We start from the raw sequence: 19,370 nt of genomic DNA, 5'->3' as shown, positions 1-19,370 counted from the left end.
TTGTCGTCTATGTAATGAACTACTGAATGTCACATTGGAGAGAAGAAATGTGGATAAGAAAGATGGAAGGAGTATGGGACATCTCAGGAAAGGTAGGAAGGAAGGTGTGAAGGAAATTTTGAGGGGCAGGAGCAGAGACTTGAGCATCCAGGAAATCTCCACCTCTCCTTGTACTGAATGACCCACAGGGGTTTAGAATATCACATACATTTTATAATCATGTACACACCAAACAGGCACCAGCCATTCAAAAGCATTTTCTAAATGTGCATTCAGTATATCATGGTCTCGGTATTATTCACCACTTTCAACTTTCATATAGCTTCATTCCTTTAATACTCAACTATAGCTCTTGACTTTCTAGTAGATCTCTAATCCGTCCCCATGCATTAAACTTACCTGCATTTTTATGATCTACATGTAACAATCACTTTTAATAACTAAATCCTTAACTGCATCTCACTATTTTCACTGCTGACAAACATGCAAACTACCTCAGAATCAGATCTTTTTTGGCCTACTCCATACTAAATACAAAAGAAAACTAAATAGCCTATCATATCCTTGATATCTGGCCATCATTTGCCATACCCCATTAGATACCTCTACAGATATACAGAATGGTTGACCAACTCCTCCCTCCTGTTCAGTAGTGTACACCACTCCAGGCCGAAGTTCGTTGAGGCACATTACTGCATTCTTAGGCTGCACATATTTCCGGATCTTAAGATTCTTGGCTCCTGGCACCTTCTTTCTCTTGATCTTGACGCCTGCCACCACATATTAATTGAAAGGTCGCAACACACTTGCCATTGACATGAAAAACAACCTGCCTTAGCTTGCAAGTGAATACAAGATACCAAGTTCAGATCTTTAAGCAAAGTTAAGGCCATTGGGCATAAAGTATCTCCCCACTTTGTGATGCCAGATTGTCACAATAAATTTAGGTGGAATGACTGGGTAGGATTCAGTACCTGGCGTACTTCCCACCTCAGTCAGACATCCATGACAAGTGTGGGCAACTCGCTTCAATTAAAAGTCTCTGAAAATGTCTCTACGACTGTTACGTACGCACCCAGCCTCATGCATGGCAGCCAACGAGGGACCTCTTGTGATATATACCATTTTATGCCTGAAGACAAACAAACCTACACATGACTTTGCTAAAAGCAAAGCATTACAACAGAATCCCCCGTTGGCTTTCTGGAGTGCTACAATTAACTAGTGTCGTGAGGAGACATAACAGGTCATGGGACCAAAGATGACCTTGCGCGGCCATCAAACTAGCCCGCTGTCAAAACAAAGAAGAGTGCCAATAAATATCATGCCAATTAATTTTGTAAAAATTGTATCCTCTATTTATGAAGAAAAAATCTTTGGAAAATTGTGTTGTATAAACAGAACATTTACAATAAAAAATGAAAAGGGGTTCATTCATATTAAGACAACCGAGGGATGTAGGCATCCCTGATCTCGTATCCCAGTATACAATCAATTTAAAAAAAATCACTCTGTAGTACCCCTTCTTCAACCTTTTAGAAAAATTAATAAACCATTAACCTTTATCGGCCTGTTATCAGTACCAAGGGAGAAATTACAATAAACTGATGTGAATATCTGCTTTCTAAGGTGTAGACCATCTTCGATGTTAAGTTTAAATAACTAGTCTTTGGAAACTATTTACCAGAGCAACATTTCTACATGGTTATTGGAAAACAGCCACATATAATATATTTAGGTTACTTAGGTCAACACCTTGGAGCCTGTGTTAAGCTCCAGGGTTATTAGCTATGTCCCTGGACCAGCTCGCCTATTAAGATGCATTTCTATCTGCACAGTTGAAAGAGGTGAATGGGCGGTTTCTTGTACTCAGTCGACAGAATAGAAGTAAATAAGTAAGGTTATTCAGGTATACACAAATACAGTTACATAGATTATCATACATAGCAGCATATGTAGAGAACCTAGGATAACCCATCAAAGTTAGACAAAGTGACTTAGTTCTATGGAAGTCCTTAAAGACCATCGTGTAGTCGATGGGTTTTAACACATAAACCAGCTAGCCATTTTGTATAACAAACCAGAAACATGAACAGATCTTGCAAGAACCCTTGCAAAATCTCTTCTTGCAAGAGTTACACTGAACCAAAGGTTCAGTGCAACGCTTGTATAAACCTTGCTGAATTTAAACAGTACTACAGAAGGAATACCAGCGAAATAACTATGAGTTTGGTAGACTGGAACAATGGAATGGGCCAAAAATAGGGCATAAATTGGGTAATCCAGCAAAGTCACTAATCTGGCACCCTACAGGTCCCAATAATGCCGGATTTGTGATAGCCGACCTGTACTATGAAAAGTAACATGGCTCACCACTTGTATGATACTTCATACCCTAGACCAGGGGTGGGCAACCCTTTTTAAGAGTGTGCCAGATCTTTGATACAAAATCTTCTCGCGTGCCAACTAAAATTTATGGGAACATATTATTTGGTATCTTTTAAGTATTGACAAAATTTTCAAACAATAAAAAATCACACCATATCAGTAAAATCAGAGAATAAACTAAGGAAGATTTTATAAACCATGATATTGAATGAATGAAAAATACAATGGAACCTTGATTTATAAGTTCAATCCATTCCGTGACCTAGCTCGTAACTCAATTTGCTCGTATATCAAATCAATTTTCTTTATTTAAATTAACTGAAGTGCCGTTAATCCGTTCCAGCGGAATTCCTGCTCTCGGGAGGCAGGGCGGAATACTTCAATATAACACTAATATCCACCCTAAGGCTTATTTATCTGTCACAATTCATCTAATATGACAAACAACAAAAATACAGAAATGTGATATATACACTCTAGAATGAATAAAATATGTCATTATTGCCGCTCCCGCTGAGACAATATCTTCCCATGCTCTTATTATGAGAAAACAGTGTTTGTGAGGCTAACTGCACTAGATCACTAGTTTCACAAGGAAAACACTGAAACAATGTATACAGTGGAACCTCTACTTAAGAGTTTAATCCGTTCTGTGGCCTTGCTCGCATCTGGATTTGCTTGTTTGCAGTCAATTTTCCTCATTTAAATTACAGTGGACCCCCAGATTAAGTCGTCATCAGATTAAGTAATATTCGGAATAAGTAATGTTTCTGCGTCAAAATATTGGCTCAGTGAACATCACTGAACTCGGTTAAGTCATTCGTCCGGAACGTGTCCGACACTCCATGTACAGCCAGTGTGCCATTTTTTATCAGCCAGTGAGGATGATCCCATGTGTTCCCCATGCGCCCGAAGAAAGCTTCTAGTGCCAGCCCTTTGGTAAAGAGGGTGAGAAACACTATAGAATTCAAGAAAGAGATCATTGCAAAATACAAGTGAAATGTGTGTCGCCGAGCTGGCCAGGTTGTATAACAAACCCCATACAACCACTTATTGTAGCCAAGAAAAAGGCAATCAAGAAAGCTGCAAATATGCTTACAAAAGAGATTGCAAATACACTGGAAGATGTGGAGACTTTGTTGTTGGTGTGGATCAACAAGAAACAATTATCAGGAGATAGTGTTATGCAGTCAATAATATGTGAAAAGTCAAACCAGTTGCACGATGATCTCAAAGAAAATGCCTGGAACTAGTGCTCATATTGGTGAATTTAAGGCCAGCAAAGGCTGGTTTGAGAGATTTAAGAATCGTAGTGGCATACACAGTGTGATAAGTCATGGTGAGGCTGCCAGTTCTGACAAAAAAGTGACTGAAAAATATGTTCAGGAAATGAAGGGGTACATAGAGGCTGAAGAATTCAAACCCGAACAAGTGTTCAGTTGTGACGAAACAGGCCTCTTTTGGAAGAAAATGCCAAAGAGGACCTACATTACTCAGGAGGAAAAGGCACTCCCAGGACAAGCCTATGAAAGACAGGTTAACTCTCATGTTTTGTAGTACTGCTAGTAGGGATTTCAAAGTGTTAGCCTTTACTGGTGTATCACGCTGAAAATCCCAGTGTGTTCAACAACATCAGTGTCTTCAAGAGTAAATTGTGTGTCATTTATTTATTATCACACTGGCCGATTCCCACCAAGACAGGGTGGCCCGAAAAAGAAACTTTCACCATCATTCACTCCATCACTGTCTTGCCAGAAGGGTGCTTTACACTACAGTTTTTAAACTGCAACATTAACACCCCTCCTTCAGAGTGCAGGCACTGTACTTCCCATCTCCAGGACTCAAGTCCGGCCCGCTGGTTTCCCTGAATCCCTTCATAAATGTTACTTTGCTCACACCCCAACAGCACATCAAGTATTAAAAACCATTTGTCTCCATTCACTCCTATCAAACACGCTCACGCATGCCCACTGGAAGTCCAAGCCCCTCGCACACAAAACCTCCTTTACCCCCTCCCTCCAACCTTTCCTAGGCCGGCCCCTACGCCGCCTTCCTTCCACTACAGACTGATACACTCTTGAAGTCATTCTGTTTCACTCCATTCTCTCTACATGTCCGAACCACCTCAACAACCCTTCCTCAGCCCTCTGGACAACAGTTTTGGCAATCCCGCACCTCCTTCTAACTTCCAAACTGCGAATTCTCTGCATTATATTCGCACCACACATTGCCCTCAGACATGACATCTCCACTGCCTCCAGCATTCTCCTCGCTGCAACATTCATCACCCATGCTTCACACCCATATAAGAGTGTTGGTAAAACTATACTCTCATACATTCCCCTCTTTGCCTCCAAGGACAAAGTTCTTTGTCTCCACAGACTCCTAAGTGCACCACTCACCCTTTTCCCCTCATCAATTCTATGATTCACCTCATCTTTCATAGACCCATCCGCTGACACGTCCACTCCCAAATATCTGAATACATTCACCTCCTCCATACTCTCTCCCTCCAATCTGATATCCAATCTTTCATCACCTAATCTTTTTGTTATCCTCATAACCTTACTCTTTCCTGTATTCACTTTTAATTTTCTTCTTTTACATACCCTACCAAATTCATTCACCAACCTCTGCAACTTCTCTTCAGAATCTCTCAAGAGCACAGTGTCATCAGCAAAGAGCAACTGTGACAACTCCCACTTTATGTGTGATTCATGTGGAGGGCAAACGGTAAGACATGGGTCATGAGGGACGTTTTCCTTGATTGGTTCCATGACATGTTTGGCCCCGGTGTGAAAAAATACCTCCTGGAAAATAAATTGTCCACTGCTCCTGCTCAGTCTCCAAACTTGGAAGAGCGAATGGAGCAGGAGTTTTGTTTTATCAAGGTGAAGTTCTTGCCCCCTAATACCACTCCTCTCCTCTAGCCCATGGACCAGCAGGTTTTTTCAAATTTCAAAAAACTGTACATGAAAGCAGTGTTTCAAAAGTGCTTTGAAGTGACTTCAGACACTGAACTGACCCTAAGAGAGTTCTGGAAAGATCACTTCATTATCCTCAGTTGCATAAACCTTACCTGTAAGGCTTGGGAGGGAGTGACTTCCTAGACTTTGAACTCTGCTTGGAGAAAATTGTGGCCAGAATGTGTACAAGAGGGACTTTGAAGGGTTTGGGGCTGACCCTGAGGAGCCTATGCCAGTTGTGGAATCTATTGTGACATTGGGGAGTTCCATGGGGGTTGGATGTGAGTTTGGAGGATGTGGAAGAGTTGGTGGAGGACCATGATGAAGAGCTAACCACTACAGAGCTGCAAGACCTTCATCTGCAACACCAACAGACTACAGCTCAGGAAATTCCTTCAGAGGAGGAAGAGAGATGGAGAAACTTGCCTTCCTCAAACATTAAGGACATTTGTGCAAAGTGGAGTGAGGTGCAAACATTTATGGATGAACATCACCCTGACAGCTGTTGCAGGCCATGTTGGCAACATGTACAATGACAATGTGTCCCATTTTAGGGAAATCTTGAAGACACTCCAGAAACAGCTCTCTGGACAGATATTTTGTGTGACAGGGGTCCAGTGACTCAAGCTGGTCCTAGTGGCATTAAGAAACAAAGAAGGGAAGTAACCCCAAAAAAAGACTTGGTACCTGAAGTCTTCATGGAAGGGTATTTCCCTTCCAAACTATAGTACACCTCTATCCTCTCCCCTCCTCCCATCTTATCACTCATCAATAAGTCTTCAATAAAGGCAAGTGTAATTTTAGTAATGTTTTACTCTGCATGTCTCATTGTTTTCTGTGTAGGGAAATGTATATTTCAAGTAAAAAAATTATTTTGTTTGATACCTTTGGGTGTCTGCAACAGATTAATTGGATTTCCATTATTTCTTATGGGGAAAATTAATTCAGATAACAATAAAATCGGTTAAAGACAAGCTCTCTGGAACAGATTAATATCGTTACCCAAGAGTCCACTGTACATTTATGTGCATTTATGTACAGTATGTAATACAGTGGACCCTCGACTAACGCTATTAATCCGTTCCTGAGAGCTCATCGTTAGTCAAAATAATCGTTAGTCAAGTTAATTTTCCCCATAAGAAATAATGGAAATCAAATTAATCCGTGCAAGACACCCAAAAGTATTGAAAAAAAAAAAAAATTTAACACATGAAATATTAATTTTAATACACACAAACTGAAGACATGCACAGTTACATGACACTTACCTTTATTGAAGATCTGGTGATGATTGATGGGATGGGAAGAGGGGAGTGTGTTGATGGTCTTAGTGTTTAGAAGGGGAATCCCCTTCCATTAGGACTTGAGGTGGCAAGTCCTTTTTCGGGGTTACTTCCCTTCTTTTAATGCCACTAGGACCAGCTTGAGTCACTGGACCTCTGTCGCACAACTTATCTGCCCATAGAGGCCTGTACCTCCCGTTCCTTTATGACATTCCTAACGTGTTTCACAACATTGTCAGTGTCACCATTAAACACTTGTTCAGGTTTCAGTCCTTCACTGTATGTATTCCTTGAATTCCTGCACATACTTTTCAGCTGCTTTTTGGTGCAAACTGGCAGCCTCACCATGCCTTATCACACTATGTATGCCACTACGATTCTTAAATCTCTCAAACCAACCTTTGCTGGCCTTAAATTCACTCACATCACCACTAGTTGCTGGCATTTTTCTAATTAAATCGTCATGCAACTTCCTAGCCTTTTCACATATGATCGCTTGAGAGATGCGTTCTCCTGCTATCTGTTTTTCGTTTATCCATACCAATAACAGTCTCTCAACATCTTCTATCACTTACGATCTCAGTTTCGAAAACATAGTTGCACCTTTGGCAAGAACAGCTTCCTTGATTGCCGTTTTCTTGGCCACAATAGTAGCGATGGTTGATTGGGGTTTTGTGTACAGCCTGGCCAGCTCGGAGACACGCACTCCACTTTCATACTTAGCAATGATCTCTTTCTTCATATCCATAGTAATTCTCACCCTTTTTGCTGTAGGGTTGGCACTAGAAGCTTTCTTGGGGCCTATGGTGACTTATTTTGCAGGTGCAATCACCAAAAAGGCTGTGATAATATGAAATGTTCCGATTGTATGCTTGGAAACGACCGCGGTGGCTGGCTGGCTTGTAAACACTGGCCAGAAGTGGACGCGTCTCAGACGGAAGGAATAGTGTTGGTCGAGTTTTTTAGCGCTAATCGAGGCAAAATTTTTGCGATAAAATGTATCGCTAGTCAGATTTATCGTTAATCGATGCCATCGCTGGTCGAGGGTCCACTGTACTTGATAATGATTACTGATATTACTACTACTTTATGAATTTACTATACTGTAATTTTTATCAGTATTCTAGTCTACTCTAGATACTAATAAAAAAAGTATAGTGGAAAGTACCTAAACCTCTCACTATCTATATCCCTCTTAAAAACCCCTAGCTTCATTTCAAATGCCTTTATGTAATTAAACATTACATCAAGTGTCTTACCAGAGCCCTGTAATTTAATGTTAAAATCATTTAAATGTTTGCAAAAATCTGGAAAGAACAACAAAAAAAAAAAAAAGTTTACAAACCCACATGATATCGGGCATTTCTTTATAAGACACTTGTTGGTTACTCAAAAAGATTCATTTCATCCAGGCATTCAACAAATCATTTCAAAACAAAACCTCGACTAAGCCAATGAACACTGTTGTACATTGTTAGTCCTTTGTACACCAAATCCACCTCCTTCAATAAATTCTGAAATCGTCTTTTATTCAAAGAACGTGCAGAAATGTAATTAACAATCTTGGTGACTGCATCATTTCTTGCAGTTCTCTTAGACCAGATTTTGCACATAAAGCCTCCTCGTGTTATGGTGCAATGACAGCTTATCAGTGGATGACCAACATCTTTTGCAAACAGATTTACAAATCCTGCTGGGTGCACCATCTGTTGTAATGGATACTACTTTTGAAATGTCAATTTGTTGAATAGATAATTCATTCATAACTGCTTTACATATTTCATCCCCAGTGGTACGCTCAGGTAGTGTTACAAGATTCATCATCTCTTCGCATAATCTGTCACCACTACAAAATCAAGAAAAAATTGCTAGCCTAGCTGATGATGTAATGTCTGTGCTTTCATCAAAAGAGAGAAAAGAACTTAAATGAAGCCAAATCCTTTGTTAATTGTTCCGCTGCATTCCTTTCCAGCTTAAGTATCCTTAACTTTTTTCCTGCTCAGAGACAAATCTTTAATGCGGTGAATAATTTTTCCTTTTCTGAAAGATTGTCAAAAATGAAAGGAGCACATTCTAACCATGCTTCTTTAATATACTCCCAATCACTAAGTGGTTTTTCCATGTTGAGCAATAACTTTGGAGACCTCAAAGCTAGCAGCAACTTTTTTCAGTCTAGTATTCTTTAAATTCTCTAATATCCTCTTCATTTGAATAACATCGTTTCTTGGCCGGTAGTCGTGACATCCTATACAATTTGTAAAGGGCAGAACGCAAATAGAATTTGTAATAGTGATATACATACATTATTAGTAAATATGATAATAGGAGGGAAACCAATGTTGTGGTTAGTACAGTAGGACCCAGCTTTATGGTGTTTCACCTTACAGCATTCCACTCATATGGCAATTTCAAATTATGACCAAAATTTACTATACGATGAGCAGTCTTTCAAACACAGCACACCCCACCCAGTTTGTTTACATTCTCCATGAGCACAACTCTCTATGTCTGGAAATTTTCCAAAATTTCAAGTGTTTTAAAGTTACTGCATATATGTACTCTGATAATTATACTTGTGTACCTGTACCTAAATATACTTACACATTGTGCAGGCATGCAGGTACACATTAAAATCACTAAGTCTCTCTACTTGACGCCATATAATCTCTTGGACGCATTAAATGTCATATACTATTATGTTAATATAGACATTTCCGTTAATCCATCTATATTTTTTTCAAAATTATATAATAAAAACACTAAATATATAAACATGACATACACCCACAGTATAAAAACTGACAAATATGAGATTTGTTTATCAAGCGTTTGGTAAGAGTCGAAGAAATACATTTTCTCTAATCAAACACCAGTAACTTTACTAGAAATTTATTCCTTTCGTATGCCTTCACTATCTATAGCTATTCATGACCCTTGTGGGTTTAGCACCATTATTATAATAATAATAATAATTTGTAATATAAACATGTAATAATAACAGTCTGTAATAATAATTTGTCAGAGCATCATTCCTTCTAAAAATTACATGAGAATGAAAGTGTCAGTCTTTATTTATTCTACTGTATCAGCATAGCGACAACTTGTACACAATATAGTGTTTCTATTATGGTATAATACAAACGTTTATGAACGAACACCAGGCGTGTTTGCCTGGTTTGTTTACATTACGTGTGGGAGGGATGGGGCAGGAAGGACTGCCTTGACTGGCTACCATACTTCCCAAACCTGACTTCCTACAAATAAAACTCTCCTCTCACCCTACATTAAGACTACAAATATTTTAAGATAATTAATGAATGTACTGTATATGTATTTACAGTAAACCATTGTTTAACAAGATAGTTACATTCCTGAAAATACCGTGTTAGGCAATACCATGTTAAACAAACCGAAGAACATATGGGAAAAATAGGGTTACATTCCTGGGAGCTCCCAAAAAGCCAAACAACTGTTTTTTAGACCAACAGATCTTACAAAAATAAAAGTGAATATCTAATTGTAGTTAATTGTCGTGATATATTACTGCTTAAGACTACAAATGCAATAGAAATACAGTGGATCCCCGGATATCGTAGTTGTCAGATTTCATAATATTCAGAAATCATAATGTTTTTTTCGTCAAAATATTGGCTCGGTGATCATTATTGAGTTCGGTAAGTCATTCGTCCCAAACGTGTGCACACGGCAACAGCGGCCCAACACTCAGTGTGCCATTGTTCATCAGCCAGTGAGCACAATTCCACGCATTCATATGATACATATCGTATTATTCTATTCTTTTTAGTGCTTGCAACTGCTAAATAAGCCACCGTGGACCCAAAGAAAGTTCCTAGTGCCAGCCAGCCCTTTGGTAAAGGGCTGAGAGAGAGGGGAGAATGTGCCTTTTTCAGTGATTCTGCGATATGTACAATACTAATGCAGCAGAAGTCGATAAAGGCTATAGCGCAAGCCAGCGATAAAATGTAGCATTAACGACGTAGCAAGTAAGTTAAGCAATTAATAGACAGAAAAAGGACAGCATGAAACTGACTCCTCCATTGTTGATGGAGGTATATAGGACTACTGTCTAACACCGCAGCCTCTGCTGCCGCCATCACTACCACTATGTAAGGCTTATCTTTCAGTGACCCTTATACACCCAACAACAAACAACAACACACTCATCACATACACAATGACATATTTTATTCACTCTAGAGTATATATCATGTTTCTATGTTATTAATATTGTTTATTATGTCATATTAGATGAATTGTGCTTGATAAATAAGCTGTAGAGTTGATACTAGTGTCATATTGAAGGACTATCTTGTCCTGTCTCCCAACACACTCCCCTGCCGCCACCATAATTCCTAACATACGCCAGAAACAGACCTCTCTGGAACCCTTTTTTGAGCAACAGGGGTCCAGTGACTCAAGCTGGTCCTAGTGGCTTTAAAAAACAAAGAAGGGAAGTAACCCCAGAAAAGGACTTGGTACCCGAAGCTTTATGGAAGGGGATTCCCCTTCCAAACATTAATTTCTCCATTCTCTCCCCTCCACCCATCTTCAATACACTAAGAAGAGTCTTCAATACAGGCAAGTGTTATGTTATTATTGTTTTATTCTTCATGCCTCATTGTTTTCTGTGTAGGTAAATGTATATTTCATGCCAAAAAAATTTTTTTTAATACTTTTGGGTATCTGGAATGCATTAATTGGATTTACATTATTTTTTATGGGGAAAATTAATTCAGAAATAGTCAAATCCAGCTTTAGTCACACTCTCTGGAACAGATTAATTACGATAACCTAGGGTCCACTGTAATAGCATTTCTTACCTTAAATTGTGGGTAATGGTGTTTGTGGATGATTGTGAAGAGAATGGAGATGCATGGTGTGGCCCTACTGAGCTGAGGTGGATGGCTGTTGGTTGTCGGCAGAAATGGATGCTAGAGGTTCTGGTACTAAAGTCGATGGTTGTATTGGAGTATACATAAATTCTGTAATGGCTCTCTAGGCTCTTTTACCCTGCAGTACTTTATACAGCTGACAGTAAGGCATCATCAGCTGGTCTAGACCCCATTTCAAAGCACTGCTTCTAGATTTGTTAGGGTCATCTTCAGTGAAAAAATCTCCTAGTTTAGCAGCAACATGGAACTGCTCACATAACTGCTGCAATGTTAACTTGGTTTTTCTTCAGGTTCTTATTCATCATCTTGTTATGTGGCTCCCTTGTATCTGTGCATCGAGCTCTGACAACATTTCCTCTGGACTCCTGTCTTCGTCATCATCTTCTAAGAGCTCATTCACATCATCTTCATTCATATCTTCAAAACCATCACCTGGTAATCTCCTTGTCAACTAAACAGTTTCCTGAACCTGACCCTCAAGCAGGGGAAAACCAGTGAAAAAATTAACTACAGAAGACCATAACTTTCCCCAACCTTCATTTAATGTTGCTTGGAGCACTTCTTTCCATGCACTTCTAGCATAGCTGATGGCATCCCTTCCCACAAACTGAACCATGTTAATTTTACAAAGTGTTAAACAAAAATATGCTGCAATTCTTCAATCATGGTATAGCCAAAACATGCCAAACAAAAGTGTGTTAAACGACGATCTACTGTATATGCCCTAGTACATTACATGTGAGTGGGCTGACCTGGCTGACCAGACTTGACTTCCTACGAATAAAACTCACCTCTCGCCCTACATTAAGGCTACAAATATTTTAAGGTAAGTAATGGGTGTACTGTGTGTATTATACTTTTTATTGTTTTTAATGCCTAGTTCTATCACTAACTTAATATACATTAGTATAAACTTGTTATCTGGCATTTATATGTATTTGTAAGTGGAAAAAATGGCATTCTGCTTTCTGGCAATGTCTGCTTTCCAGCAGTAGCCTGGAACCTAACCTGCCACATAAGTGGGACCCTACTGTAGTACGACCTGTACGATGAACGGTTAAATTGAAATCAGGCCATGTTAAGTAGTACCTGATTAATGTTATCCACACAATTTCACGAAAAGTGGTGAAATAATCTTTCAAATCGATGGACTATTTCCCCGCTTTTCTTGGAACAGATACATGATATGCTTTTTTTTTTTTTTTTTTTTTTTTTTGAGAGACCAGAAGTTCACATGCCAGAAAGTCATTGGTGTGCCAGGTTTGCCCACCCCTGCCCTAGACTAACAGTTATCTTGTTTAAGATCACAGGCAGTAAATTATCCACTTACTCTATAGAGCCTCATATACAGTAGGGTCCCTGTATCTGCAGAGGATAAATTCCAAGACCTACTGAAAATACCCAAAACCACAGATAGTAGCAAACCCTATATTTAACCCTTTCAGGGTCAGGACCCCTGCTCTCAGGATAAAACAAAAAAAAAATTTTCTGAAGGTAATAAAACAAAGTACAAAATTTGATGGAAAAGTGACAAAATTACACTTTCACTAATTTTGATGTCAGTGATATTTACGCATTGGTGATTTTGCCCAATTTGAGTCTGATTTTTGGCTAATTACGTTGTTCCATTCGATCAAATTCTTAGCTATTTCACTAGTACACCTTCCATTCTATTGACTGAGTACAAGAATCCACACACTCAACTATTTCAACTATCTAATAAAGTGATCAGAAATTGGTATTTGGCCAATTTCACATAATATTCAGGAAATGCCAATTTCAAAATAGGGTCCAGAATAAACAATGTAGACATTTCTGGCACTAAAATAACATTTTCTCAGTTTATGAGTTATATCCCCAGGCCTCTCCAATAATACACATTAATTCCATTTAGAATTTTTATTCACACACAAAAAAAAAATAGATTATTTACTGTTATGCAGACTACTGCATTACTGTAATAATTGTATAAATAATGTCAATGGATTTGTAAATGCATATTAGACTGACCAGATGGACGTATATTGAGCAAACGATATCATTTGTGTACTCTGGAATATCAGCAAAAATCAAACATTTCCATTACTTTGAGCTCAATTTCAACCCACTTTCAGTCCTGATATCAAAATCATCTCTATTTCTGTAAAAATCTTTCATTCTATCAAATGAGGCCAAGAAACCTAGAAAACAACCATAAAAACCACACGAAAATACACTATAAAGTCTGTTTTCAACCAAAAATACAGTTGCAGATTGTTTTTTAACTTGACAGTTACATTAGTCTTCATAAACTGTAAATTCATCATCTGTATACTTTAAAAATACAAGTATCTTATTAACAGAAACTGCATTCATCAACAGTGCATGAATGGATAACAGCCAACCCAATGTAATTTCTTGATGGACATCACTGCTGACTGACTCAAATTCTTGTAGTGGAATCCAAACATTGTCAATAAAAACTCTTACTTCATCCAACCACTGTTTTGAATGAAAAGCAACATTTTTGTCTCAGGATTTCCCCTTTGTTAGTTGATGTGTTCAGGTTGCGTATAGATGAATAATACCCTTTACTTTAAGGGAAATATTTTTCTTTAGTCTGTAATTGCTTTACATGATGGTAGGATTGCTGGTCTTTTTTTTGTCCCAAAAACGTGCAAGATTTCAGGTATGTCTTACTACTTCTACTTACACTTAGGTCACACTACACATGCATGTACAAGCACATATATATATATATACACACACCCCTCTGGGTTTTCTTCTATTTTCTTACTAGCTCTTATTCTTGCTTATTCCCTCTTTATCTATGGGGAAATGGAACAGAATTCTTCTTCCATAAGCTATGCATATCATAAGAAGCGACAAACATGCCAGGAGCAAGGGGTTAGTAACACCTCCTGTATACATTACTAAAGTTAGAGACACTTTTTTTTCTTTTTGGACCACCCTGCCTCGGTGGGATACGGCCGGTTTGTTTAAAGAGATTTTTCATTTAACAGTTTTATTCATTTCACATTCCATAATTAAAATGTATTAAACTGAATTATGAGGAGAGTCAGTTTCTAGAATAAGAGCAGGCTAATTTTAGCAAATGTACACCTTTTTGCTCAGATTTTTTTTAAAAGTTCAACTTCAACCAAAAGATTCATCAACACAGATTTTAATTTTCAAGTCAACTCAAAGGCATTCTCAAGATAATGTCCGGAAACAAAGCAGGGGGAAAAAAGGAAAGGAACAAAAAATAAAATCAAAGTATTCCCATACAGGGTAAAAAAAAAGAAAAAAAATTTTAATCATGAAAAAAGTAAAATTAATAACACACTGCACACCAGCTTTTAACTGAAAACATTCTGCTGAAAATCAAGGCATTACACTTCCTATACACATCTCTTTAAAAGTTGTTACAAGACCCTCATAAATATTAAGATAAGTAGATACAAAGGTAAATAAATGTAATATCCCCTTTAAAAATGAGGAAATAAAAAATTAATAATGCCTCAGGTTGAGATTTATATTCCACATGCATTATCTTTCAGCCCATACTATATAATGACCACATACACTTTACTCTTCTCAATTCATAGGCAAGTTAATTGTTATCCCTCAATATACAAATAGTGTACTTCTCTCCTGGAGGCATTCATGTGAACAATTAAGGCAACATGCCTGAAACAACAACAATACTTCCCTACCTCCTAGCTTCTCCCAGGGTCGTTTCCTGTTTTCACCCTCTTGCATTGCGTCATCACTATCAACCTGAAAATTACACTTTGTCAATCATAGGAGACAGGAAAGGGAGGGGGAATACTGGAAAGAGATAAAGGAAAAGAGAAGCAGGGTAGAAAGGAAGAGAAGGGTCAGCAAAGGCAGGGGAGGAAGGGAGAGGGATGGGGAAGGATGGAGGGGAAGAGAGGGGGAGAGAGAAAGGGTGGAGGGGAAAGGAGAGAAGAGGGAGAAGAAAAAAGTGGGGGAAGGAGGAGGAAGTAGGGGAAGGAAGTGAGGGAGGGGAAGGAAGTGAAAGAGGGGAGGGGGAGGTTAGAGGGTGTACAAAGGAAAGAGAATGCAGAGGCTTAAAGTACAAGTCTACACCAAGAACTATGTACAGTACTTCTACCTGGATTAGTAACTATCATGTATTACCTAGTTGTACAAGTCAAAAATAGAAAAGCAAAAGGCTTTCTCCTCACCTTCCAGCCACTGCCAGCATGAAAACTGATGAAAGTATCCCATACCATATTGATCAATGGTACTGAATTTAGAGGCGAGATGGAGTGGATGGAAGGCTTGGACTACAACTACCTCTATTAAATTAGTAGAATCTATCTTAACCCTTAAACTGTTTTCTATCTTTACCATTGAACCATCTCCCATAAATTTACAATTAATTTTTTGTACCTTCGTATATGATGCCAGCTGACATTTTTATGCCTCTGCTGATCTGTCTGGGTGTCTTACCATCATGACATGCTTAGGAAAAAAATTGTAGGGCCAATCAGGTCTTTGCAGTGCATCATGGATGACTGACTCAGCAGGACATGTCAACAATGGGAGTGATATACCACTCTGCATTAGGCTTGTGTAAACAGCATACATATACATTTTTTGCAATGGTCTTGAGGGCACACACAGACATTATGGGTACACGAGAAGTACATTTCAATGTATTGGTATATTTTTTACACAAGATAACCACCAAAAAAAGCCAAACAATGCGACTTATTTTCCATATTTCCAGGAGAATCACACCCTGAATTAACTGCAATATCATAAGATTTCCTTGTAGATGGTGTTAGAAGACAAAAGTACTCAGAAAAACTAAGAAAAGCAATTATTTGTTCCAATCTACATTGTATATTCCATGGAGCTATGTCAAGCTATGAATATCCATGTTTTGAGTACTGTACTTGAAACCAGTCTAGTATCAAAAGAAATTATTGTAAATAGTGTTCAACCTTGAAAACAAAAAATGTAAAAACTAGACACTGAAAAGAAAAATAATGTAAAAAGCTATTATAATTCAGCATAAAATCTGACAACACAAATACTATTATGGGTATTTGGTTGACATTTCAAATGAGATCATTTTTCATAAAATTTAACTCCATAAATTTATTAGCTTTAAGCCAATGTCTTTTTCTACTTAAAAAATTAACCCTAATATAATGAGATTTTTTTTTTCCCCAAATTTTGCTCCACACCAGTTTTTCTTTAAAGTCTCTCACAGTTTAAGGGTTAATGATTCTTGTTACCTTACTGCCACTCACAGACTTGTGTACCAGTGATTCTACTACAGATTACCACCAGTTCTGATATGACTAACACAAACACCTACTTCTACCACTATTATTAACTAGGCTGCCTGAGCATCTTGATGCAGTTGATAAATACAAATCAGGAATCAGCTGACTTAGACTTGCCCTAGCCTAGTACTACTTAGTTGAATCCTAAAACTTGCAAAGTGCTTGTCCACCTGCTTCTTCAATGACCTAATTAATGGTCTTTGCATATACAACTTAGTGGGCAGCTCATTCCACTGCTGTAATTTGGAGAAAAAAAAAAAAGTCATCTACTTTGCATTATTATTATAATCAAAAAGAAGCGCTAAGCCACAAGGGCTATACAGCGCTGCAGGGCAGGAAGGAAGCGAGGGCATCAGGTGGCAAACGGGAGGTGGATGAGTACAGTGGACCCCTGCATACCGTCGGCATCACATAACGTTCAATCCGCATACCGCTCGCTTTTATCACAAATTTTGCCTCACATACCGCTCAAAAACCCGCTCACCGCTCTTCATCCGAGACGCGTCCAATGTGCGCCCTTAGCCAGCCTCACATGTGCCGCCGGTGGCATTGTTTACCAGCCAGCCTCCGCGGTAACATCCAAGCATACAATCGGAACATTTCGTATTATTACAGTGTTTTTGGCGATTTTATCTGCAAAATAAGTGACCATGGGCCCCAAGAAAGCTTCTAGTGCCAACCCTACAGCAATAAGGGTGAGAATTACTATAGAGATGAAGAAAAAGATCATTGATAAGTATGAAAGTGGAGTGCGTGTCTCCGAGCTGGCCAGGTTGTATAATAAACCCCAATCAACCATCGCTTCTATTGGTGGTACAGCTGCTGCTGCTGTAGCACCGTCAGCTGCTGCTGCTGTTGTACCACCGTCAGCTGCTGCTGCTGCTGCTGTAGTACCGTCTGCTGCTGCTGTAGCATCGTCTGCTGCTGCTGTAGCACTGTCAGCTGCTGCTGCTGCTGTACCACCGTCAGCTGCTGCTGTAGTACCGTCTGCTGCTGCTGTAGCATCGTCTGCTGCTGTAGCATCGTCTGCTGCTGTAGCATCGTCTGCTGCTGCTGTAGCATCGTCTGCTGCTGCTGTAGCATCGTCTGCTGCTGCAGCATCGTCTGCTGCTGCTGTAGCACTGTCAGCTGCTGCTGCTGCTGCTGCTGTAGCACTGTCAGCTGCTGCTGCTGCTGCTGCTGTAGCACTGTCAGCTGCTGCTGCTGCTGTAGCACTGTCAGCTGCTGCTGCTGCTGTAGCACTGTCAGCTGCTGCTGCTGCTGTAGCACTGTCAGCTGCTGCTGCTGCTGTAGCACCGTTGTTGGTGTGGCTTATTGAGAATACCAAGAAACAATTAACCCCAGAGGATTTGCCACCCAGGATAACCCAAAAAAGTCAGTGTCATCGAAGACTGTCTAACTTATTTCCATTGGGTTCCTTAATCTTGTCTCCCAGGATGCAACCCACACCAGTCCACTAACACCCAGGTGAACAGGGAAAAATGCCTGGAACTAGTGCTCATATTGGTGAATTTAAAGCCAGCAAAGGTTGGTTTGAGAGATTTAAGAATCGTAGTGGCATACACAGTGTGATAAGGCCTGTTCTGGAAGAAAATGCCAAACAGGACCTACAGTACTCAGGAGGAAAAGGCACTCCCAGGACACAGTGTCTCATCAATCATTGCTGCATCTTCAATAAAGGTAAGTGTCATTTATTCTTCATTTAGAATAGTAGTACATGCATAATATATATTGTGCATGTACTACTCTACTATTGTGCATGTATCCTTCTCTTTGTGTAGGAAAATGTATATTTCATGTGGTAAAAATTTTTTTTTTCATACTTTTGGGTGTCTGGCACGGATTAATTTGATTTCCATTATTTCTTATGGGGAAAATTCATTCGCATACCGATCATTTCGCATAACAATGAGCCCTCTTGCACGGATTAAAGTCGCTATGCGGGGGTCCACTGTAATAGGTTACAGATAACAGCGGAGAAGTGGATGGTGAAAGGGTAAAGGGCAGCAAGAGACTGAGCTAGAAAGGGCTGAGGGGAGTGCGTAAGGTATCATCATCAGAGTTTGTGGAGTAAATCAGTCGTTGTCAAGAAGTCAATGAGAGAGTCAGGATTAAAGGAGGGTCCATCAGCAAGAAGGGAAGGTAAAGAGAGAGTAGTAGAACGAAGACGGTGTTGGAGGTAAATTCTGCGTGCTCGTTGATAGAGAGGGCAGTCTAACAGAATGTGGCTAATCGATACAGGAATTTGACACTGCTCACAGAGAGGTACAGGGTGCCTCTCCATGAGATACCCGTGAGTAAGACGAGTGTGGCCAATGTGAAGACGGGAGAGAGTGGTCTCCCAACCACGGCACTGATGACAAGAAGATGGCCAGTAACCTATGCTCGGTTTAATAGAATGAAGTTTGTTACCAAGCAGAGTTCACCAACGTTGTTGCCAACGGGCGTGAAAGTGGGTAGTTATTGCAGGAAAATAGTCCAGAAATGGAACACCTCTATAGGAAATTGGTAGGTCAT

At 39.3% G+C, this 19,370-nt stretch overlaps 1 protein-coding gene across 12 annotated transcripts in view; it reads right to left on the bottom strand.

Moving 5' to 3' along the window:
• The window catches only part of LOC128696512 (double-stranded RNA-specific editase 1), a 70,105-nt gene that overhangs the window by 26,733 nt on the left and 24,002 nt on the right, over positions 1-19,370 (bottom strand). For 8 of the 12 annotated variants that reach the window (XM_070094727.1, XM_070094730.1, XM_070094731.1 and 5 more), the window contains 2 exons: positions 15,246-15,309; positions 592-770 (listed from right to left, as the gene is read on the bottom strand). The exons of 1 other annotated variant lie outside the window; for it this stretch is intronic. In XM_070094727.1, the coding sequence (XP_069950828.1) occupies positions 592-770; positions 15,246-15,309 (243 nt within the window). Of the gene's footprint in view, positions 1-591; positions 1,292-15,245; positions 15,310-19,370 lie in introns of those variants that run through there. 3 more of the 12 variants (XM_070094729.1, XR_011393243.1, XR_011393244.1) reach the window with 3 other exon arrangements.

This window comes from Cherax quadricarinatus, chromosome 47, assembly GCF_038502225.1.
Source record: "Cherax quadricarinatus isolate ZL_2023a chromosome 47, ASM3850222v1, whole genome shotgun sequence".
In the NCBI taxonomy this organism is placed as follows: Eukaryota; Metazoa; Arthropoda; class Malacostraca; order Decapoda; family Parastacidae; genus Cherax; species Cherax quadricarinatus.
This window is presented reverse-complemented; position numbering and strand designations above follow the sequence as displayed.